General features: G+C 40.0%; 1 protein-coding gene across 1 annotated transcript; it reads right to left on the minus strand.

Moving 5' to 3' along the window:
• Positions 1–7: 7 nt before the first annotated feature.
• Positions 8–26090, minus strand: ssuh2rs1 (ssu-2 homolog, related sequence 1). The gene is made up of 13 exons (XM_029621531.2): positions 25755–26090; positions 25483–25544; positions 14409–14513; positions 14152–14227; positions 10519–10648; positions 10005–10065; positions 9766–9887; positions 6380–6442; positions 1771–1853; positions 1507–1599; positions 1222–1327; positions 994–1101; positions 8–816 (listed from the first exon to the last, which is right to left on the minus strand). Exons 1-13 carry the CDS (start codon positions 25775–25777, stop codon positions 676–678), a joined length of 1173 nt encoding a protein of 390 aa, XP_029477391.2. The 5' UTR covers positions 25778–26090; the 3' UTR covers positions 8–675.
• Positions 26091–26183: the final 93 nt, after the last annotated feature.

Genomic DNA, 26183 nt, shown 5'->3' on the forward strand with positions numbered 1-26183 from the left:
CACAAAACACAGTATGAAATCCTTTATTTATACAACAAATATTAATGGATTAGAAAACACTCTCAAGATATGTCCGGTTATTCCCCAAATGTGGTTATTTCATTAAATTGTAGCAATGTTCATATTTCTGTTTTGTAAGGTGATATATCTAGAAGAAAATAGTATAACATACAATGGGAATGATATTCCGCCTTCCATTGAACATCAATCACACAGATATTTGTTGTATACATTCATGAAAAAGAGTACAAATTAGCAGACATGTTCACAAATGACAGAACTATCGCAATGCATAGGTTTCAGTACATTATACATTACAGCCAGTCTTCCATTTTCACTTATTCCCACTGGGCACAGGCGTTTATTCCACGTTGGTTCAATTTCATTGAAAATATGTGGAAACAACATTGATTCAACCAGTGTGTGCCCAGTAGGTTCATCCTAGGGCCTGTGTGGTCCCCAATGACTCCTGTGGAAATTGTATTACATCCATGTCTATTTCACAAAAAGTGTGGGTTTTTTGCAAGTAGAAAATTCATGCATTTGTTTAATGACATAGCAAATTGCCTGATTGACAGTCTGCCAACCATAAACTCCTTTATAATCACATTCTTTAGAACACAGAGTCATATTCAATATAATCAAAGCAATGTCTTCCTCTGAAGCAAATCTGGGTTACATTACTGTGCAGCAACAGGTAGCTGGGTAGTTATCAGCGCTGACTTTGAACTCATTTCCATAGACAAAGTAAATGTGTGAGTCTCCCTTCCATTTGTAGGTCACCTTGGTGACAGGAATCAACTCAATGGTCTGGCGCTGCAAAGGGAGAGCGAGTGCGAGAGGATTCTGTTATTAAAATAAGCCAAATACCATGACAAACCTTTTCAACTTAGAACAAGCAAATGCACAAACAATCTTCCAGCATAATAAGATACTTCATGTAAAGAAGGAATTGTTATTTGAATCATGAGGTGTGGGAAAAAATGTCTGTACCTGTTGTAGAATGCGTGAGGTCTGAGAGAACCTGGCTTGGTGCTCCCTCACTAAACGCTCTGCAGCATGCACCACATTAGAGTCTGGGAACCCCATCACTGGGTAAACCTACACGACAGAGGATAAAAACTGATAGGAAAAACCCATTGTCTCACATACATCACCAAATATCTTCATTTCATGCAGACTGATGTCATATTCCCATAAAAATATGACTTTTGTTTTTACCATGTACTGAGCGTCCCTAAACATTTCCTGCCCGGACACCTTGCTCAGGTTGACCACATGCAAACCACTCGACTTTTCCACAATGTAGTCGTCAAGATTATTAGTCCTAGTAAGTGTGGATACAGAATTAGAGGAAATTAAGTTAAAGTTGAAGATAAGCAATAAACAAATCTTCTAGTTAATCATACAAAGGAAGCAGATATCTACTGGATCTAGTGCATCTAATGTATGACACATACTGTTATTCAGTTGAAAAATGCTGAGCTAACACCAGCACTCACTCACCATATAACCTTGAGGTTGATGAAGACCAAAAGCTGTCGTTTGCCTTTACAGGTCTCACACTCCCTTGACCCTTGACCATGACAATGGCTGCAACTGATGAGATAAACAACAGGTCAACCACAGCACCCAAGTCCCTGAGAGGCCATAGGGAAATGACTGAAATACAAACACTGTACTATAGCTACACACAATTTATTTTCCCCATATTTGATTTGAAATGACCTGTGTTTAAAAGCTGATAAATAGAGTGCATAACATACTTACTTGACCCTTCCCCTCCCTTGGCAATGATGGCATCGATCACCACTACTACGGTTACCAGCTCCATTGCACACCCAGCAGATTTTCTGGAAGCGGTGATAAAACAAGGAAATAACACAGCTGACACTTTATAGAGCACCAAGTGACAACACCACAGATTAATTATTTAGGCTATTGTTTGTGACAGTTAGAATGAACAAAGAGAGAATCACATTCATTCAAACTGAAAGTAACTAGTAGTTTAGTTAATGTGAAGGTGCAGTTAATTCAGTAGTCAAAATATTGAATTATCTTCTTTTTTTTTTTAAACATTGTTACCAAGGCTGCAATGCAACTGTGAATTATCGTAACTTAATATTGTCGGCTATAAAAAAATAAAGAGTCCACTAGAGATCCTGGTTAGAGTCCAGGCTCTGTTGCAGCCAGCCGCAACCGGAAGACCCATGGGGTGGCGCACGATTGACCCAGCGTCGTCTGGGTTAGGGGAGGGTTTGGCTGGCAGGGATGTACTTGTCCCATCGCGCACTAGCGACTCCTGTGGCGGGCCGGGCGCAGTGCATGCTGACACAGTTGCCAGGTGTTCAGTGTTTCCCCCGACACATTGGTGCGGCTGGCTTCTGGGTTAAGCGGGCATTGTACGGGAGTTGCGATGAGACAAGACTGTAACTAAAAATGAGGATACCACGAAATAGGGACAAAATATAAAATAATAATCTGACTGTTGGCCAAAGATGTGTTTTAATCCTCCACAACTGGCTATATGGTAAACCATTCTTCATGGGAAGGGGATGCATACTCTCCACGCGTAGCAGGGTGTTGCGGTCTGTGGGCTTTGTATGTAATGCATCATTCTCTTTGATGTTCCAGATAGTTTATTTTTCTCTTATCAGTCTGCAGGGTGCAATTGAGATATTCAGTAATCTCATTTACCCACATTTGGAATTAATTTAGAATGAATCCTTCCCAGAGCACAAAAAAACATCTATGTATCTCTTCCATAGAAGGACTATAAAAATAATGATGATGCTTATTGTGCACAGCCCCATGGGTCTCCCGGTCGCGGCTGGCTATGACAGAGCCTGGACTTGAGCCCAGAATCTCTAGTGGCACTGCATAGACCACTGCGCCACTCGGGAGGCCCCTCAACAGTCAAATTTTGGCAACAATACTAAGAAAATGACAGACAAATTCGAAATGAGAGGCTACAAGGACAAAACTCTTGATGATGCAATGATGACAATATCCCAAAAACCAAGAGAGGAATTTCTAAAAACAAAACCAAAGAAGAAAAACAAAACGCAACAGTCTTTTGGTCTAAGTATCACCAAGTGTTTAGATAAAAGAAAACCTGAAAAAGCATTGGCATATTCTGCAATCAGACAAAAGAATTGCACACCTATTCAATGAACCCCCACTGGTACAAGCATGGCAGCAATATTGGGGACAGCCTAGTGAGATCTGACCTGCCCCGAGCCCACTTAGACACTCTTGGGACCTACAAATGTGGCTCATATGCCGTTTAACAGCACTACAAAAATATATATTTTCAGACACCCAGGCCGAAAAATCCTTGTTAGGGGTGTTCTCATGCAAGACAAAAGGAGAGTGAGGCCTACTGAATCTCCTCTCTAAAAACACTGACCCCTAGTGGTCTGAAAATTGACTTTGACCTCAGGCCCATTTTTATGAATTAGTCCCATTTTTAATGAACATTTCTGCTAAATTAACATATTCTTTCTACAGTTTATCAGCGTGAAACCCAAGATGTTCCCTTTGTTGATAATACTAATTGTGCATTACAGTTGAACGAAAAGATTACATGTAACAAAGATGAAATGAAAACAATGAAATATGTATATGAAATTAAAATAATGTATACTGATGATAATACTATGTACAATATCGAATTATGTTTCACTATTATTTTAACAGATACACTATATGGCTTTGTGGCAACAGTTTCAGTAAGGCCCTTTCCTGTTTCAGCATGAAAATGCCCCCGTACACAATTGGCCTACACAGAGCCCTGATCTCAACCCCATCCAATTGGAATGCCGACTGCGAGCAAGGCATAAACAACCCAACATAAGTTCCCGACTTCACTAATGCTCTTGTGGCTGAATGGTAGAAAGTCCCAACATCTAGTGGAAAGCCTTCCCAGAAGAGTTGAGGATGTTAGAGCAGCAAAGGCGGGACCAATTCCATATTAATGCCCATGATTTTGGAATGAGATGTTCGACGAGCAGGTGTCCACTATCCATATACTTTTGGTCATCTAGTGTATGACATCCCTCACTATTGGTCATTGGTTGCACTAATTGCAATGTTTGTCTACATAACCTGGTTCAAGCATTAATGACATCAAACTGAAGAATGCACAGTGATGCCAAATCGTTGGTGGTTTACCCATTAAATTACTAGGAGTTTGTATATCGAGTGTGGGACTCCCTTTATTTTATTTTTTTATAGCCTATAGTTTACTCGCCGTTAGGAAGCACATTCACCAACATTTGTTTTTATTTCACCTTTATTTAACCAGGTAGGCTAGTTGAGAACAAGTTCTAATTTGCAACTGTGACCTGGCCAAGATAAAGCATAGTAGTTCGACATATACAACAACACAAAGTTACACATGGAATAAAGAAACATACAGTCAATAATACAGTAGAAAAAGAAAAAAAAGTATATATACAGTGAGTGCAAATGAGGTAAGATAAGGGAGTTAAGGCAATAAATAGGCCATGGTGGCTAAAGTAATTACAATATAGCAATTAAACACTGGAATGGTAGATGTGCAGAAGATGAATGTGCAAGTAGAGATACTGGGGTGCAAAGGAGCAAGATAAATAAATAAATACAGTATGGGGATGAGGTAGTTGGATGGGCGGTTTACAGATTGGCTATGTACAGGTGCAGTGATCTGTGAGCTGTGCTGACAGCTGGTGCGTAAAGCTAGTGAGGGAGATATTAGTCTCCAGCGTCAGTGATTTTTGCAGTTCGTTCCAGTCATTGGCAGCAGAAAACTGGAAGGAAAGGCGGCCAGACAAATAATTGGCTTTGGGGGTGACCAGTGAGATATACCTGCTGGAGCGCGTGCTAAGAGTGGGTGCTGCTATGGTGACCAGTGAGCTGAGATTTACCTAGCAGAGACTTGTAGATGAGCTGGAGCCAGTGGGTTTGGCGACAAGAGTGAAGCGAGGGCCAGCCAACGAGAGCGTACAGGTCGCAGTGGTGGGTAGTATATGGGGCTTTGGTGACAAAACGGATGGCACTGTGATAGACTGCATCCAATTTGCTGAGTAGAGTGTTGGAGGCTATTTTGTAAATGACATCACTGAAGTCGATCGGTAGGATGGTCAGTTTTACGAGGGTATGTTTGGCAGTATGAGTGAAGGATGCTTTGTTGCGAAATAGGAAGCCGATTATAGATTTAATTTTGGATTAGAGATGGAGAGTCTGGAAGGAGAGTTTACAGTCGAACCAGACACCAAGGTATTTGAAGTTATCCACATATTCTAAGTCAGAGCCGTCCAGAGTAGTGATGCTAGACGAGCGGGCAGGTATGGGCAGTGATCGGTTGAAGAGCATGCATTTAGTTTTACTTGCATTTAAGAGCAGTTGGAAGCCACGGAAGGAGAGTTGTATGGCATTGAAGCTCGTCTGGAGGTTAGTTAACACAGTGTCCAAAGAAGGGCCAGAAGTATACAGAATGGTGTCGTCTGAGTGAAGGTGGATCAGAGAATCACAAGCAGCAAGAGCGACATCATTGATGTATACAGAGAAGAGAGTCGGCCCGAGATTGAACCCTGTGGCACCCCCATAGATTGCCAGAGGTCCGGACCACAGGCCCTCCGATTTGACACACTGAACTCTATCAGAGAAGTAGTTGGTAAACCAGGCGAGGCAATCATTTAAGAAACCAAGGCTGTTGAGTCTGCCAATAAGAATGTGGTGATTGACAGAGTCGAAAGCCATGGCCAGGTCGATGAATACGGCTGCACAGTAATGTCTTTTATCCATGGCAGTTATGATATCATTTAGGACCTTGAGCGTGGCTGAGGTGCACCCATGACCAGCTCTGAAACCAGATTAAATAACGGAGAAGGTATGGTGGGATTCAAAATGATCGGTAATTTGTTTGTTAACTTGGCTTTCGAAGACCTTAGAAAGGCAGGGAAGATTAGATATAGGTCTGTAGCAGTTAGGGTCTAGACTCTAGACTCTAGAGTGTCTCCCGCGGCAGCTTCCCAATCTTTGGGAATCTCAGACGATACGAAAGAGAGGTTGAACAGGCTAGTGATAGGGGTTGCAACAATTTTGGCAGGTCATTTTAGAGAGAGGGTCCAGATTGTCTAGCCCGGCTGATTTGTAGGGGTCCAGATTTTGCAGCTCTTTTAGAACATCAGCTATCTGGATTTGGGTGAAGGAGAAATCAGGCTTGAGTGAGTTGCTGTGGGGAGTGCAGAGCTGTAGACCGGGGTAGGGGTAGCAGGTGGAAAGCACAGCCAGACATAGAAAAATGCTTATTGCAATTCTCAATTATAGTGGATTTATTGGTGAGGTGTGCGTGCGCCAGCTCATACTTTTTATTTAACTTAATATTGACACTTACATTACCAACTCCGGCACATTCTTTGCAGGGAGTTCTTCCCATCCCCAAACAGGTATGACAGTTCTATTGATGAAATTACATATTTAATCATTTCAGACGTGAATATTGTATTCAGAACAGGTTATACAAAATCAATTAAAATGGTACGATGTGTTAGGAAAATACTGTGCATTTCCAATGCGGACGACAGGCATCAGATAACTTCATACAGTTGAAGTCAGAAGTTTACATACACTTAGGTTGGAGTCATTAAAACTCTTTTTATCAACTACTCCACACATTTCTTGTTAATTAACAAACTATAGTTTTGGCAAGTTGGTTAGTACATCTACTTTGTGCATGACACAAGTAATTTTGCCAACAATTGTTTACAGACAGATTATTTCACTGTATCACAATTCCAATGGGTCAACGTTTACATACACTAAGTTGACTGTGCCTTTAAACAGCTTGGAAAATTCCAGAAAATTATGTCATGGCTTTAGAAGCTTCTAATAGGCTAATTGACATCATTTGAGTCAATTAGAGGTGTACTTGTGGATTTATTTCAAGGCGTACCTTCAAACTCAGTGCCTCTTTGCTTAACATCATGGGAAAAGCTAAAGAAATCAGCCAAGACATCAGAATTATTTTTTGTAGATCTCCACAAGTCTGGTTCATCCTTGGGAGCAATTTCCAAACGCCTGAAGGTACCATGTTAATCTGTACAAACGATAGTACGCAAGTATAAACACCATGGGACCACGCAGCTGTCATACCGCTCAGGAAGGAGACGCGTTCTGTGTTCTAGAGATGAACGTATTTCGGTGCAAAATGTGCAACTCAATCCCAGAACAACAGCAAAGGACCTTGTGAAGATAATGGAGGAAACAGGTACAAAAGTATCTATACCCACAGTGAAATTAGTTCTTTATCGACATAATCTGAAAGGCTGCCCAGCAAGGAAGAAGCCAATGCTCCAAAACCGCCATAAAAAAAGCCAGACAACGGTTTGCAACTGCAAATGGGGACAAAGATCGTACTTTTTGGAGAAATGTCCTCTGGTCTGATGAAACAAAAATATAACTGTTTGGCCATAATAATGTTATGTTTAGAGGAAAAAGGGGGAGGCTTGCAAGCCGAAGAACACCATCCCAACCATGAAGCACGGGGGTGGCAGCATCATGTTGTGGGAGTGCTTTGCTGCAGGAGGGACTGGTGCACTTCACAAAATAGATGGCATCATGGAAAATGATGTGGATATATTGAAGCAACACCTCAAGACATCAGTCAGGAAGTTTAAGCTTGGTCACAAATGGGTCTTCCAAATGGACAATGACCCCAAACATACTTCCAAAGTGGTGGCAAATTGGCTTAAGGACATCAAAGTCAAGGTATTGGAGTGGCCATCACAAAGCCCTGACCTCAATCCCATAGAAAATGTGTGGGCAGAACTGAAAAAGTGGGTGCGAGCAAGGAGACCAACAAACCTGACTCAGTTACACCAGCTCTGTCAGGAGGACTGGGCCAAAATTCACCCAAATTACTGTGGGAAGCTTGTGGAAGGCTACTCAAAATGTTTGACCCAAGTTAAACAATTTAAAGGCAATGCTACCAAATACTAATTGGGTGTATGTAAACTTCTGACCCACTGGGAATGTGATGAAAGAAATACAAGCTGAAATAAATCCTTCTCTCTACTATTTTTCTGACATTTCACATTCTTAAAATAAAGTGGTGATTCTAACTGACCTAAGACAGGGAATTTTTACTAGGATTAAAATGTCAGGAATTGTGAAAATCTGAGTTTAAATGTATTTGGCTAATGTGTATGTAAACTTCCTACTTCAACTTTATATGCAGGACCAGTCAAACATTTGGACACACCTACTCATTCAAGGGTATATTATTTTTTTAAATTATTTTTTTTACAATTTTCTACAATGTAGAATAATTCTGAAGACATCAAAACTATGAAATATGGAATCATGTAGTAACCAAAAAAGTGCTAAACAAATCCAAATATATTTTATATTTGAGATTCTTCAAAGTAGCCACGCTTTGCCTTGACAGCTTTGCACACTCTTGGCATTCTCTCAAACAGCTTCATGAGGTAGTCACCTGGAATGCATTTCAAGTTCATTTGTGGAATTCCTTTCCTTCTTAATGTGTTTGAGCCAATCAGTTGTGTTGTGACAAGGTAGAGGTTGTATACAGAAAATAGACCTATTTGGTAAAAGACCAAGTCCATATTATGGCAAGAACAGCTCAAATAAGCAAAAAGATCAACAGTCCTTTAAGATATGAAGGTCAGTCAATGCGGAAAATTTCAAGAATTTCTTCAAGTGCAGTCACAAAAACCTTCAAGCACTATGATGAAACTGGCTGTCATGACGACACCACAGGAAAGGAAGACCCAGATTTGTCTCTGTTGCAGAGGACCAGTTCATTAGAGTTAACAGCACCTCAGATTGCAGCCCAAATAAGAGATCAAGTAACAGACATCTAAACATCAGCTGTTCAGAGGAGACTACGTGAAATCAGGCCTTCATGATCGAATTGCTGTAAAGAAACCACTACTAAAGGATACAAATAAAAAGAGACTTGCTTGGGCCAAGAAACACGAGCAATGGACATGAGTCCAAATGTGAGATTTCTGGTTCCCAACCGCCATGTCTTTGTGAGACGCAGAGTAGGTGAACAGACGATCTCCGCATGTGTAGTTCCCACCGTGGAGAATGGAGAAGGAGATGTGACGGTGCTTTGCTGGTGACACTGTCAGTGATTTATTTAGAATTCAAGGCACACTTAACCACCATGGCTACCACAGCATTCTGCATCGATACGCCATCCCATCTGGTTTGTGCTTCGCGGGACTGTCTTTTTCTTTTCAACAGGACAATGACCTAAAACACACCTCCAGGCTGTGCAAGGACTATTTGACCAAGAAGAAAAGTGATTTAGTGCCACATCAGATAACCTGGCCTCCACAATCACCCACCCTCAACCCAATTGAGATGGTTTGAGATGAGTTTAACTGCAGACTGAAGGAAAAGCAGCCAACAAGTGTTTAGCATATGTGGGAACTCCTTCAAGACTGTTAGAAAAGCTGGTTGAGAGAATGCCAAGATTGTGCAAAGGTGTCATCAAGGCAAAGGGTGGCTACTTTGAAGAATCTAAACTATTAAATACATTTTGATTTGTTTAATCATTTTTTGATTACGACATGATTCCATATGTGTTATTTCATAGTTTATGTCTTCACTATTATTCTACAATGTAGAAAATAGTCAATAATAAAGAAAAACCCTTGAATGAGAAGGTGTGTCCAGACTTTTGACTGGTACTGTACATATATTTTTTCAGTATATTTTCTGTCATGCTTAAATCAACAGAGAAATAGATACCTTGACAGATGAGGTGTTGGGAACTTTGATGACCTGTTTGTCATCCTGAAAAAAGGTGGGGGCTTTGGCAGGGATATCCCAGGGCCCAGGGGGTGATTGGGTATAGGCATCCACTGGCTGACCTAAACCAAAGAAAATAATACAAAAATAAGATAGAAATAAATGCAGATACTACAGTGGAACTGAACATTTAAATAACACAAATAAATAGGGTCATTTGAATAACCAATATTAGTTACCATTGTATGGCTGCTGACTCCATTCAGTGGTTCTTGACTCATTAAAGGTTTCCAGGCGATACTGAGAATGCAAAAAAAAGAAGGAATATTATATTACAAAGAGTTGAGTAATTCCTTCCTTCACTGTTGGTGATACATACATTATATTTGAAACTTTAGTGCCATCTAGTGTATATTTTTCACATTCTCTGGTTTGGGCATGTCACTCTTTTATCAAAATAAAGGGACTCTTTTTAAAAGGGGAGCATGGAGTGCAATTATAGATGGCCACAGGTAGTCAGTTTCGACCCCAAACTAAACAGCTGTCAATATTCAACATTAACACTCAAGATCAAATATTCACAGAATAATAGTTTTCATTTGTCCCTCACTCAGGTCATCAATTCTGTAAAGATCTGAAAAAAGTGTGATTATAACAGGAAGTTGAAGCGCAGGAGAAGAAAAAACCCCAGAAAAGCCTAACAGTAAGACCCTTCAATTTTCAGAAAGAGCAGAGTAAAAACATTCATCTTACCCTGTATGTATTGTATGCCTCCATGTTGGTTATCACACCATCCTTAACTGGTGCTGAACTGTAACAGCACTTACTGGAGGCATACTGGCTAAAGGCCTCCCGGGCAGTGTCTTCGGTGATAGATGGGATACTGTGGAGGATAAAACAACCACATATTTGTCAGACAACTACACAATTGAAAGTGTACACATTGAGTCTCAGTTCAACAGTCATCACGGGTAGTCTAGTTAAGTAAGTACAGCATCACTTAAGATAAACCTGTTTTCAAGTTTGAAGTTCAAGAAAGTAATAAGCTATAAACAGGGTCAGTTCCAATACCATATTACAATGTGCAGGGATACTGGAGTCATAGAGGTAGATATGTATAGGGGTCAGGTGACTAGGCATCAAGACATATGATAAACAGAGTATCAGCAGCGTAAATTATGATTGTATGTTAGTGTGTGTGCATGTGTGTAGAGTTAGTATAAATGTGTGTGTTTTGTCCTGTGAGTGTGCAGACAGTGCAAACATAAAATACAAGGGCCAACTCCGATAAGAATCATTGCTGATCAGATCAATCGTTATTTGTCACATGCCAAATACAACAGGTGTAGACCTTACCGTGAAATGCATACTTACGAGCCCTTAACCAACAATGCAGACTTTAAAAAAAGAAAAATGTGCAAAATAAACTAAAGGAAAAATAAAAACACAATGAAATAACAATTATGAAGCTCTATACAATGGGTACCGGTACCGAGTCAATGTTCAGGGGTACGGGTTAGTCGAGGTAAAGGTTAGTACGGGTTAGTCGAGTGGTAAAGTGACAATGCATAGATTATGAACAGAGAGAAGCAGCAGCAGCATACAGTACATTCAGAAAGTATTCAGACCTTGACTTTCTCACATTTTGTTAGCCTTATTCTAAAAATGATTACATTTTTTAAAAACTTCAATCTACACACAATACCCCATAACGACAATGCAAAAACAGTTTTTTTATAACAATTTTGCCAATGTATTAAAAATGGAACATATAGAACTTATTTACATAAGTATTCAGACCATTTTGCTATGAGACTCGAAATTGAGCTTAGATGCATCATGTTTCCATTGAGCATCCTTGAGATGTTTCTACAACTGTTTTGGAGTCCACCTGTGGTAAATTGAATTGATTGGACATGATTTGGAAAGGCAAATATAAATATAATATAATATAAGGTCCCACAGTTGACAGTGCATGTCAGAGCAAAAACCAAGCCATGAGGTCGAAGGAATTGTCCGTAGAGCGCCGAGACAGGATTGTGTCGAGGTACAGATCTGGGGAAGGGTACCAAAACATTTCTGCAGCATTGAAGGTCCCCAAGAACACAGTGGCCAGGCGGAAGCCACTCCTCAGTAAAAGGCACATAAAATCCCACTTGTAGTTTGCCGAAAGGCACCTAATGACTCTCAGATCATGAGAAACAAGATTCTCTGGTCTGATGAAACCAAGATTGAACTCTTTGGCCTGAATGCCAAACTGGAGGAACCCTGGCATCATCCCTATGGTGAAGCATGGTGGTGGCAGCATCATGCTGTGAGGACGTTTTTCAGTGGCAGGGCTGGGAGACTTGTCATGATCGATGCAAAGATGAATGGAGCAAAGTACAGAGAGATCCTTGATGAAAACCTGCTCCAGAGTGTTCAGGATCTCCGACTGGGTGAAGGTTCACTTTAAAACAGGACAACGAACCTAAGCACACAGCCAAGATAAAGCAGGAGTGGCTTCGGGACAAGTCTCTGAATGTCTTGAGTGGCCCAGCCAGAGCCCGGACTTGAACCCGATCAAGCATCTCTAGAGGGAACTGAAAATAGCTGTGCAGCGACACTCCCCATCCAACCTGACAGAGAAGAATGGGAGAAACTCCCAACTAAATTTTCTAAAAAACAGTTTTTGCTTTGTCATTATGAGGTATTGTGTGTAGATTGACAATGGGAAAAAAATATTTTAATCCATTTTAGAATAAGTCTAAGGTAACAAAATGTTGAAAAAGGCAAGGGGTCTGAATCCTTTCCGAATGCACTGTATGTGAAGAGCATAAAGGAATGTCAGTGTATGTACAGTTGAAGTCAGAAGATTACATACACCTTAGACAAATACCAAGTTTTTCACAATTCCTGAAGTTTACATACACATACACTCAATTAGTATTTAGTAGCATTGCCTTTAAATTGTTTAACTTGGGTCAAATGTTTGGGTAGCCTTCCACAAGCTTCCCACAATGGGTGAATTTTGACCCATTCCTCATCACAGAGTTGGTGTAACTGAGTCAGGTTTGTAGGCCTCCTTGCTCACACATGCTTTTTCAGTTCTGCCCACAAATTTTCGATAAGATTGAGGTCAAGGCTTTGTGATGGCCACTCCAATACCTTGACTTTGTTGTCCTTAAGCCAATTTGCCACAACTTTGGAAGTATGCTTGGAGTCATTGTCCATTTGAAAGACCCATTTGTGACCAAGCTTTAACTTCCTGACTGATGTCTTGAGATGTTGCTTCAATATATCCACATAATTTTCCATGATGCCATCTATTTTGGGAAGTGCACCAGTCCCTCCTGCAGCAAAGCACCCCCACAACATGATGCTGCCACCCCCATGCTTCACGGTTGGGATGGTGTTCTTAGGCTTGCAAGCCTCCCCTTTTGTCCTCCAAACATAACGATGGTCATTATGGCCAAACAGTTCTATTGTTGTTTCATCAGACCAGAAGACATTTCTCCAAAAAGTACAATCTTTGTTCCCTTTTGCAGTTGCAAACCGTTGTCTGGCTTTTTTAGGGCAGTTTTGGAGCAGTGGCTTTTTCCTTGCTGAGTCGGCCTTTCAGGTTATGTCGATATAGGACTTGTTTTACTGTTGATATAAATACTTTTGTACCCGTTTCCTCCAGCATCTTCACAAGGTTCTTTGCTGTTGTTCTGGGATTGATTTACACTTTTCGCACAAGTACGTTCATCTCTAGGAGACAGAGCGCGTCTATTTCCTGAGCGGTATGACTGCTGCGTGGTCCCATGGTGTTTATACATGCGTACTATTGTTTGTACAGATGAACATGGTACCTTCAGGCATTTGGAAATTGCTCCCAAGGATGAACCAGACTTGTGGAGGTCTACAAATGTTTTTCTGAGGTCTTGGCTGATTTCTTTTGATTTTCCCATGATGTCAAGCAAAGAGGCACTGAGTTTTCTGGAATTTTAAAGGCACAGTCATCTTAGTGTATGTAATCTTCTGACCCACTGGAATTGTGATACAGTGAATTATAAGTGAAATAATCTGTCTATAAACAATTGTTGGAAAAAATACTTGTAGCATGCACAAAGTAGATGTCCTAACCGACTTGCCAAACTATAATTTATTAAGAAGAAATTTGTGGAGTGGTTGAAAAACAAGTTAATGACTCCAACCTAAGTGTATGTAAACTTCCGACTTCAACTCTATGTATGTATGTATGTATGTATGTATGTATGTATGTATGTATGTATGTATGTATGTATGTATGTATGTATGTATGTATGTGTGTGTGTGTGTGTGTCCTATGTAGTTTGCAAGGACAGCTATGCAGAAACATGTATATGTCGAGACAAAATTCTGGCAATTGTATTTTACACCTACTTCCAGTTTGATTGTGCGGAACCAGGCTGGGGCTGAGGGTCTGGGTAAGATGGCATAGGAGGGGGCAGGTATCCACCTACAGTAAACAGTCAAACATAATGAGAAGGGCTTTCAACATGTTTGTTATTAGGGAGTTATTACTCTATATGGAATTTCCAACCATAAGGAACAGCGCTGGTGTGGTACGTGACTTGTTTGCTAATAAAACTAAAGATCACAGGCAGGAAACATAGGACCATGGATCTCAGGTCACATACCTTCACCCCCGGCCACCGTCCCTTCATATCCTGGCACGGTGTCAAACATACTGGCTGGAGGAGCGCTAGGGCCGTGGAAGTCGCACACAGGCGGGGCAAACATTGCTGAGAAAAAAAGACAAACCAGTTCAGATTCAGGAGTGAAGAGCAGGTCTGGGGTCCATTTGAATTGAAGGCAGTTGATTCAGGAAGTGATTTTTTTTTTTTTTTTTAAAGCTTACCGAGAAGTTATTGAAAAGATGCTGTTTTTTTCTCATTTAGATTTATTTAAAGTTCACTTCCTGAATTGACTGCCTTTAATTTGAATTGTCCCGCTGCCCTGGTGAAGAGACACTTACATATAACTGTGGTCATTTGAACCAGCTTAAATCTCTTAAAAATCAGTGCTTGACTTGGGATGGAAGAAGTGCAGGAGCTGTCTTTTTCCAAGACAGTCGATTAGACTTTGTTCACCGAAATTCACAAATGACATTATGTGATTATGATTATTCACTGTTAATGGTTTATACACTTTTCCCATGACTTTCAACCAAATTTTCATTACTATTATAGCCTATGTGAAAAAGTAAGCATTATTGACACTGGGAAACTGCTGTGTCTGATCCCATGTAGACCTACCACCTGTCGTTGTGCCCTTGATCAAGGCACTTAGCCCCCCACACAAAGCTGCATTGTAAGTCACATGTTGCCAACAACCCTCCATCTGGAGAGCTCCTGGGTGTGCAGACATGGCTTTTTCAACATTACAACCAAGTACTTTAGTTTTTATAAAAGTATTCCCTCATTCAATAAATCAGGGACCAAAATGGATAAATTAGGCTACTTCAAAGAAAGGTATCCAACTAGACATGTTTACATTTAAGGCTCAAATATGAATGTTTCAGGGGAGATCTATGCACAGGAAGCTAATTGTCATTAGGCTATTCTTAATTCTATTTTTACGTTGTCGTAATTACATGGCTACCGTTTAATTAATAGAGGGGAATGCCAGCTTTCCAACGGTGCAGATTTAGTTAGGCTCTACAGTGCCGGTGGAAAGGCAACGACGAAATGAATGCTTAGTTAGCTATAGCTACCTAGCGAGATAACTGCTACAAGTTATGTTTTGAGTTGGCGATCTAGTTTGTCTGTCATTATTTTATACCTGATGCTGAAATGTCGCACTCTTCTCCGGCAAAGGCGTACACGCAGCATACTCGGGACATGCAATGAAGGGCCATTCGGATAACTGCTTTATATGCCGTTTTATAATTGATTGATCATATTTAGAAGTGTGCTTTTATGAATTACATTAAAAACAATTATTAAACTAATTTCCATGACCTCCCTCGTTTGACAATTTGAAACAGCGCACCATGCCATTCAAGCTGGGATATTTTCAATCTGCTCAATCTCGACAAGTCTACTACTGTCACTCACATATTCATAGACTAAAGGCAAATAAACATGAACAAATCGGAATCAGGAAATGAATGCCCACTCTCCATTTCTGTTCAATGAAGATCCTGCCTTAATCAAGTTTTGTTTGCCTCGGTGTGTATAGCTATAGGCTACTTTGTTTTTATAGAGGAGCTGGCACTCAATTCTCCAAAAATTAGAAGCGTTCCAGACAGCTCCAGACCAAGTCAAACACTGCTTAAAATCATGATGAAACCTCACTTAAAATATCTACTGGTGTGGCCCCATAGCAGACTATTGAACTAAACATCAAATTGACCCCTGATCCGCATTGACAGAGCATAAAGGTGGGGAAATGACCTAGTTGTTGTCAACCTCATACAAACGTATTGGTTGCTACAAAATAACATTTAGAACATCACAACATTGTTACCTGTTTCCTAGGTGACACTCAGACAGATGAAAAGGTAGCCTACATACAGTGGCAAAAAAAGTATGTGAACCCTTTGGAATTACCTGTACTTCTGCATGAATTGGTCATACAATTTGATCTGATCTTCATCTAAATCACAACAATAGACAAACAGTCTGCTTAAACTAATAACACACAAACAATTATGTGTTCATGTCTTTATTGAACACACCGTGTAAACATTCACAGTGCAGGGTTGAAAAAGTATATGAACCCTTGGAATTAATAACAGATTGACCCTCCTTTGGCAGCAATAATCTCAACCAAACGTTTTCTGTAGTTGCTGATCAGACCTGCACAATGGTCAGGAGGAATTTTGAACCATTCCTATTTACAAAACTGTTTCAGTTCAGCAATATTCTTGGGATGTCTGGTGTGAACTGCTCTCTTGATGTCATGCCACAGCATCTCAATCAGGTTGAGGTCAGGACTCTGACTGGGCCACTCCAGAAGGCGTATTTTCTTCTGTTGACCCCATTCTGTTGTTTATTTACTTCTGTGTTTTGAGTTGTTGTCCTGTTGAATCACCCAACTTCTGTTGAGCTTCAATTGGTGGACAGATTATCAATACATTTTGCAGGAGAATGTAAGGTTAACTTGGGAATTCATTTTTCCGTCAATGATTGTAAGCTGTCCAGGCCCTGAGGCAGCAATGCAGCCCCAAACCATGAAGCTCCCACCACCATACTAGAGATAGAGGTTTTGATGTTGGTGTGCTGTGCTGTGCATTTTTTCTCCATACAGAGTGTTGTGTTCCCTCCAAGCAACTCAACTTCAGTTTAATCTGTCCAAATAATATTTTGCCAGTAGCACTGTGAAACATCCAGATGCTATTTTACAAACTTCAAATGTATAGCAATGTTTTTTCTGGACAGCAGTGGCTTCTTCAGTGTCCTCCTATGAACACCATTCTTGTTACGTGTTTTACGTATCGTAAACTCTTCAACAGAGATGTTAGCATGTTCCAGAGATTTCTGTAAGTCTTTAGCTGACACTCTAGGATTCTACTTAACCTCATTGAGCATTATGCACGGTGCTCTTGCAGTCATCTTTGCAGGACGGCCACTCCTAAGGAGAGTAGCAACAGCGCTGAACTTTCTCTTATTGACAATTTTTCTTACCGTGATGAACATCAAGGCTTTGAGAGATACTTCTCTAACCATTTCCAGCTTTATGCAAGTCAACATTTCTTAATCTTGGGTCTTCTGATATCTCTTTTGTTCAAGGCATGGTTCACGTCAGACAATGCTTCTTGTGAATAGTAAACTCACATTTTGTGAATTTTTTTAAAAGGCCGGGCAGCTCTAACTAACATCTCCAATCTCGTCTCATTGATGGGACTACACATTAGCTGATTCCAATTAGGTTTTGGAGAAGTCATTAACCTAGGGGTTCACATACTTTATCCAACCTACACTGTGAATGTTTAAATTATGTATTCAATATAAACAAAAAATACATGTGTGTGTGTGTTATTTGTTGTGTGTCTGTTGTGATTTAGATGAAGATCAGATCAAATTTTATGACCAATTTATGTAGAAATCCAGATAATTCCAAAAGGGTTCACATACCTTTTCTTGCCACTGTACATATTTGAAGGCACATTGACTGATTAGCCTCTCTCCAAAGTATTGTCCATACTCAAAATATTGATTTGCAAATAATTTAACGATTGTCTACTTCGTCCTGGGAGAACATTTATTCAAACTATAAGACCTAGCTACGGTTTCAGCTGTCAAAAAGTGAATTGTGTGGCAGGAGCGCCCATTCCGTAATGTACTGCAGTACATTTGTTTTCAGTTTGTATATTGGTTTGATACTCTTGAGTTAGTTCATCAAGGTACTAGGATGATATATCTAGAATCAGATGGTGATCTTCTCCCTTCTGTTCGGTTGTCAAAATGTCATTTACAAGCCAGTTTATGCTTGATCTGAAAACGTGGTCAGAGGCTCCATAAAGACTATAGAGGGTGTGATGAAATTTCATTCTGAGGCCAAATTGAGCATCCCAAATTTTGTAACAATGCTAAAAGTCTCTGAATGGTCAATCCGAATACTGAAGTGGCCATACAGCATTTACTGGGATGCAGCATCCACAGACAACAGGGCTTTCATACTTTTTGCTCTTAGCAAAGCAGAGCTAATTGTTAAGGAAGTTGTAACGGAAGTGAGTTTGTGTTGATACAGGATGTACCGCCCCCACCTACCAATCATATCAATGCAGAGCTATGGAGCTCTCCACATTGTTAAAAAAAAATTGAAGTGCATGGGGATGCAGTACTGAGCTTGATTTGACCTCTGTATGCCTCCTGAGGCTCCACAATTGCATCACACCCTCCATATGAAGCCTACAACCATATTTCAGATCAAGTATAAATTGGCTTTGAGAGCTCCACATAGCTCTGCATTGACGTGATTGGATGATGGTAGATGAGAGTGGAAAGTCCTGTATAACGACACATTTGCTTCCTTGACAACTTCTTTCACAATAGCTCTGCTCTGCTAAGCGCAAGAAGTATGAAAGTCCTTTAGTCTGGATGCTGCATCACAGTAAATGCTATATGGCCACTTCAGATGTCAGCTTGACCATGCAGAGCCTTTTATACCTGGAAAAGTAAGGGTAAAATAAAAATTGTGGGTAAAGCACTCACCCTAAGGGACCGTGTTAAAAGAACAATCAGCCGATCCTGGTGTTTATAGATTATTTCTTTGTATTTTTATGAACTACATCTTAAACCAATTTAGTATTTTTCCACAACATTTATATTAAAAAAGTATCTTGTTTATTGAATTATATGTAAAAATATGAGCCAAAAAAATAGGTCAATGTCCCATAGGGCAGCGCACAATTGGCCCAGCATCGTCCGGGTTTGGCCGAAGTAGGCCGTCATTGTAAATAAGAATTTGTTCTTAACTGACTTGCCTAGTTAAATAAAGGTTAAATAAAAAAATGTTATTTCTCACTCGTATGCAACCTACTGTAGCCTACTTGAATGACCAATAGAGCTAAAATCACTTGTAGCAAAGTCACTGATGTCTCTAATTCATGATACACAGATTAGAATTCACATTTTGAAGTTCCCAGATTATAAATGAAATGAATATTTCACTGTCCGTGAAATATAGATCTACAGACAAGTATGATGGGTTTCAAGTGCGATGGATAATGTTTTCAAAATTCCTCCCCTTTGATTTTCTACAAATATTTCTCCCATTACAGCTATTACATTTTTCAATAGCTTTTACTTCAAATGGCATATAAACTACCAGTCAAACGTTTATAACACCAACTCATTCAAGGTTTTTTCTTTATTTTTACTATTTTCTACATTGTAGAATAATAGTGAAGACATCAAAACTTTGAAATAACACATATGGAATTATGTAGTAACCAAAAAAATAATTGTTAAACAAATACAATTTTAGATTATTTAAATAGCCACCCTTTGCCTTGATGACAGCTTTGCACACGCTTGTCATTCTGTCAACCAGCTTCACCTGGAATGCTTTTCTAACAGTCTTGAAGTAGTTCCCACATATGCTGAGCACGTTGGCTGCTTTTCCTTCACTCTGCAGACCGACTCATCCCAAACATCTCAATTTGGTTGAGGTCAGTGGATTGTGGCTCCCAGGTCATCTGACTCCATCACTCTCCTTCTTGGTAAAATAGCTCTTGGTTTCTTTGCAGCAATTCGACCATGAAGGCCTGATGCACACAGCCTATTCTGAAAAGTTGATTTTGAGATGTGTCTGTTACTTTAACTCTGTGAAGCATGTATTTGGGCTGCAATTTCTGAGGCTGGTAACTCAAATGAACTTATCCTCTGTAGCAGAGGTAATTCTGGGTCTTCCATTCCCGTGGCGGTCCTCATGAGAGCCAGTTTCATCATATCGCTTGCTGGTTTTTGCAACTGCACTTGAAGAAACTTTCAAAGTTCTTGACATTTTCCGCATTGACTGACCTTCATGCCTTAAAATAATGATGACGGTCGTTTCTCTTTGCTTATTTGAGCTGTTCTTGCCATAATATGGATTTGGTCTTTTACCAAATAGGGCTATCTTCTGTATACCCCCCTACCTTGTCACAACACAACTGACTGGCTCAAACACATAAAGAAGGAAATAAATTCCACAAATGAACTTTTAACAAGGCACACCTGTTAATTGAAATGCATTCCAGGTGACTACCTCATGAAGCTGGTTGAAGAATGCCAAGATTGTGCAGTGCTGTCATCAAGGCAAACGTGGCTACTTTGAAGAATCTCAAACATAAAATATATTTTGATTTGTTTATCACTTTTTTTTGTTACTACATGATTCCATGTATTATTTCATAGTTTTGATGTCTTCACTATTATTCTACAATTTAGAAAATAGTAAAATACAGAAAAACTCCTGAATGAGTAGGTGTTCTAAAACTTTTGACCAGTAGTTTACATCTAAAACCCTTTGAGTTTTAGTCTTTGACCTCCCCTTGTCCATAGTAATATTTATTTAACTGATTTTACATAAATACTTCCTGTGATAGGTCTAAATTTCAATAGCTTTACACTTCGTCCTTATGGACTACAGACAAGTGTTGTGAGTTCCTTGACCTTTCTTATCAAATGTACACTTTTTTCCCCCTCCCCTTGGTCCCCTTGGAAATATATATTTTTTTATGTTACTGCCTTGGTTACTAATTCACATACATATCTACTTTTCTATAGCTTTATATCCAGATGGTTTTGAAATCTAACACTGGAAATACTTTCCAATATTGTACATATTTAACATAGTCACCTCCAAAATATTTGGCACCCTTGATAAAGATAAATAAATCATTGAAATAGTGAGATATCACATTATTTTATACTAACAAAATTGGTCAGCGAAAGAGATTTTGTTTAACACCCGATTTGAATACACCAGAACTTTCCCCTTGCAACGATAACGACACTGAGCCTTTTTCTAAAATGTTTTATGAGATTGGAGAACACATTGGGAGAGATGGGTGTTTTCACATATAGTCCTCTTTAAAATAACCGATCTCAGTCCTCTTTAAAGTGAACTCCGGGGTAAAGAAATTGCTAAATAACTGTTATCTTTGTATTGACACTGCCCTTGCCTTTGAATAAAGACAATTATTTTGCCACTTCACATATTGTGGTCTGAGTCCTCTTTGCATTCACATTGCTGTGTTTAAAAAGGAACCAATATCTTTTTCCAACATTCACGTAATGCACTCTGGGTTTTTACAAAGTGCAGGACAAGCTATTCCATCTGAACGTGCTATCGGACAGCTAGATATACCTGCTTACATTTTGTAAGCTAATAGATAGCATTTAGATTTTTTAAAATTAGGCATAATAATTGTAATCAGAAGATACCAATAATATTTGTTAATAGTAACAGAATAAATAGCTAAATAATAACTGCAGATTAAATATTGCTGTATTAAATAATTGAAATTGTACACACAATGTAGGCTACTGCCCTTTAAGAGTGTGTCATGATTATCATCAAATGTTTTCTTCTCACACTATTCAAACCCAACAATCGAATAAAGAGCTATGAAGCTCTCTTAGCCTATAGATAACATATTACGAACAAATAATCTGAACATCATGTCAGTATAAAACTCCACACATATTTTGGTATTTATGTGCATCCTTGAGAATCGCTAATAAATATCCAAAAACAGCGCACGGTTCTCTCTCCCACAAACCTGCACATCATCATCTTATCTCTTTTGTGATACCAACGTGAGTGGTTATGGCAGGAGAAACAGTGTTGCAGTAGTCTAGTGTGTGGTGCGGGAATAATGACACGCTAACCTGGGGAGCTTTGTGTTCACATTGTCCTAAAAAAGGGAACCAGAGTGTGGAATTCAAGCGACCCAAACTCAGACCAGAGACTCAATCAAATCTTTATTAGTCACATACGCCGAATACAACAGGTGTAGTGAAATGCTTACTTACAAGCCCCTAACCAACAATGCAGTTTAAAAAATACAAATAAGAAATAAAAGGAATTCAAGCGCAGCAGTAAAATAACAATAGCGAGACTATATACAGGGGGTACCGGTACAGAGTCAATGTGTGGGGGCACCGGTTAGTTGAGGTAATATGTACATGTAGGTAGAGTTATTAAAGTGACTATGCATAGATAACAGAGTAGCAGCAGCGTAAAAGGGGGGGCAATGCAAATAGGAGTGAGTCTAAGGTTTCTGGGATAATGGTGTTGATGTGAGCCATGACCAGCCTTTCAAAGCACTTCATGGCTACAGACGTGAGTGCCATGGGTCGGTAGTCATTTAGGCAGGTTACCTTTAGTGTTCTTGGGCACAGGGACCTATGGTGGTCTGCTTAAAACATGTTTGTATTACAGACTCGGACAGGGAGAGGTTGAAAAAGTCAGTGAAGACACTTGCCAGTTGGTCAGTGCATGCTTGCAGTACATGCAGTACACATCCTAGTAATCCATTTGGCCCAGCTGCCTTGTGAATATTGACCTGTTTAAAGGTCTTACTCACATCAGCTGCGGAGAGCGTGATCACACAGTCGTCCGGAATAGCTGGTGCTCTCATGCATGTTTCAATGTTATTTGCCTCGAAGTGAGCAGAGAAGTAGTTTAGCTTGTCTGGTATGCTCGTGTCACTGGGCAGCTCTCGGCTGTACTTCCCCTTGTTGTCTGTATAGGTTTGCAAGCCCTGCCACATAAGACGAGCGTCGGAGCCGGTGTAGTACGATTCGATCTTAGTCCTGTATTGGCGCTTTGCCTGTTTGATGGTTCGTCAGAGGGTATAGCGGGATTTCTTATAAACTTCCAGGTTAGAGTCCCGCTCCTTGAAAGTGGCAGCTCTAGCCTTTACCTCAGTGCTGATGTTGCCTGTAATCAATGGCTTCTGGTTGGGGTACGTACAGTCACTGTGGGGACGACGTCATCGATGCACTTATTGATGAAGCCAGTGACTACTGTGGTGTACTCCTCAATGCTATCGGAAGAATCCCGGAACATATTCCATTATGTGCTAGCAAAACAGTCCTGTAGCTTAGCATCTGCTTCATCTGACCACTTTTTTTATTGACAGTCACTGGTGCTTCCTGCTTTCATTTTAGCTTGTAAGCAGGAATCAGGAGAATAGAATTATGGTCAGATTTGCCAAATGGAGGGCGAGGGAGAGCTTTGTACACGTCTCTGTGTGTGGAGTAAAGGTGGTCTAGAGTTTTTTTCCCTCTGGTTGCACATTTAACATGCGGATAGAAATTTGGTAAAACAGATTTAAGTTTCCCTGCATTAAAGTCCCCAGCCACTAGGAGCGCTGCCTCTGGATGAGCTTTTTCCTGTTTGCTTATGGTGGAATACAGCTCATTGAGTGCGGTCTTAGAGCCAGCATTGGTATGTGATGGTATGTAGACCGCTACGAAAAATACAGATAAACTCCCAAGGTGGATAGAGTATCTCATGATAAGCTTCCTTAGATATTGTGCACCAGCTGTTGTTTACAAATATACATAGTCCGTCACCCCTTGTCTTACCAAACGACTCTGTTCTATCCTGCCGATACAGTGTATAACCAGCCAGCTGTATGTTGATAAAGTCGTTGTTCAGCCATGACTCCGTGAAGCATAAGATATTAGTTTTTAATGTCCCGTTGGTAGTTTAATTTTCCTCGTAGGTTGTTGATTTTATTTTCCAATGATTTCATTTTAGCTAGTAGAACATAAGGCAGTGGGGGTTTATTCGATCGCCTACTAATTCTCAGAAGGCAGCACGACCTCTGTCCTCTTTTCACGCACATGACGGGATTTGGGGAAATAGTATGTCCTTCACATCGGGCTTATTAAAGGGAAAAAAGCTTCTGCCAGTTCTTTTTTTATTTTACCTTTATTTAATTAGGCAAGTCAGTTAAGAACAAATTCTTATTTTCAATGACGGCCTAGGAACAGTGGGTTAACTGCCTGTTCAGGGGCAGAACGACACCTTGTCAGCTCGGGGATTTGAACTTGCAACCTTTCTGTTACTAGTCCAACACTCTAACCACTAGGCTACCCTGCCGCCCCCTTTGTTCATGGTGAGTAATCGCTGTTCTGATGTTCAGAAGTTATTTTCGGTCATAAGAGACAGTAGCAGCAACATTATGTACAGAATACGTTTTTAAAAAGAAGTTACAAACAATGTAAAGAAAAACAGTTAGTTAGGAGCATGTAAAACATCAGCCATCTTCTCCAGCGCCATGATACATGACTGAGATGGCCATTGCAAAATGTTTATTTTTGTGGTCAATTTACCCTATATTTGTGGATTTTTATGTAGCTTGAGGTTATTGTCTTGCTGGAAGATCTACATTTCCACCCAAGTTTCAGTCTCCTGGAAGAGGCAACCAGGTTTTTGGCTAAAATGTCCTGGTATGTGGTAAAGTTCATTATGCCGTTGACCTTAAAGTTCCCCAGGACAGGTGGAAGCAAAATAACCCCATAAAATCAAAGATCCACCACCATATTTTACAGTAGGTATGTGGTCATTTTCTGCATATGCCTCTGTTTCTAAACACCAGACTCATCTCTGATGTGCGTGGCCAAAGAGCTCTACTTTCCTCTCATCTGACCATAGCACCGGATCCAATCCAAGTACCAATGCTATTTAGAAAACTCCAGCAGGTACTATGGCCCAATGACATGAAAATAGAGCTCTTTGGCCACACACACCAGTGGTGGGTTTGGTGTAAAAAAAAAAAAGAAGCATACGCCGCAAAGGACCTCATACCTACTGTAAAATCACACAATTGCACTTTTATGACAGTTGCTAAACGACCCGAGTGCCAGAAAACAGCTCTGCAATTAAGGTTAGAGTTCGACTATTGGTCAAAACAAAGTGTGTACCTTGAACTCTAATGTCATCCGATTCTAGATATAGCACCCTAGGAACTTCCGTCAGAGAGTAATTGACGAGCAAAGCCCCCCACGAATAAATCTACTTGTTTTGAATTGAAATTACACGACGTCATCATTCACAGCAGCAGAGAGCACTTCAGATGGCATTTTGACATTGAATCATTATAGCATCAGGTCTACAAACAAATACTTTATAACGTTGTATAATGTTCAATGATGTGGGAATTCACACGACAGAGGCTATTATTCATCAGGTGCAAATACAACTAGTAGATAGGCTAATAATTCAACATAATACATAGACGATGAGATGGAATCACGAGATTACCTGGACTTCCTTCTGCTATTGGTGCATATCCAGGATTGGCGGTGCCATAAAACCCATAGCCGCTATGAAGATATAACAGGTAAAGTTAAAGTAGAAGAGCAATGTGAGATTTAAATTGCTACAGACTACACGTTCTATCAAGATGTGCATTTGATTGTATCATCACAGAGGACTGTATTGGCTCTCATATATTGAAAAAGTATAGTATATATATGCTAGGCCTAAAACCAATCTCCATACATACATGAATTTTACACAAATGACGTTCTCACCTTAAAATCGGGGTGCTCTCCATTTACACCTAAACTTTCACAACATTCAAAGAAATAATGCAAGTGAGAGTTGGTTCCCTTTAGGTTCCCACCCTTGCATGTGATTTATGTAAGATTATCGTAAATCATAACACACATCCACAAAAATCCCCTTCGTCTGTGGTTCAATGACTCGCAACTCTTCCTCCTTTTTTAAACAAATCTGATGAAACACCAAAAACACAATTTCCCCTTAACAACAACTTTACACAATTTCGATTTAGGCTAAGCTATGACCTATCTCGTCGTTTAGTTTCGTGTTGAGGAAGTTCCGTGGTATTTGGGACACTGATCTTGGATCAGTTTAGGTTTCTTGCTAACAATGATAATGACAATTGTTTGGGTGCTGGAAGCGGATTTTGGATCAGCTTCTTGAGAAACCAGCAACCC

The sequence above is a fragment of the Oncorhynchus nerka genome, linkage group LG20 (assembly GCF_034236695.1).
Source record: "Oncorhynchus nerka isolate Pitt River linkage group LG20, Oner_Uvic_2.0, whole genome shotgun sequence".
Taxonomy (NCBI): Eukaryota; Metazoa; Chordata; class Actinopteri; order Salmoniformes; family Salmonidae; genus Oncorhynchus; species Oncorhynchus nerka.

Excerpts from the sequence above, each read along its gene's own strand:
- ssuh2rs1 (XM_029621531.2), bottom strand. The coding sequence starts at position 25,777 with ATGGAGAGCACCCCGATTTTAAG. Across the intron at positions 25,545-25,754 it reads GAGAGCACCCCGATTTTAAG|CGGCTATGGGTTTTATGGCA; the intron begins GTGAGAACGTCA and ends ATATCTTCATAG. Across the intron at positions 14,228-14,408 it reads GACGGTGGCCGGGGGTGAAG|GTGGATACCTGCCCCCTCCT; the intron begins GTATGTGACCTG and ends TGTTTACTGTAG.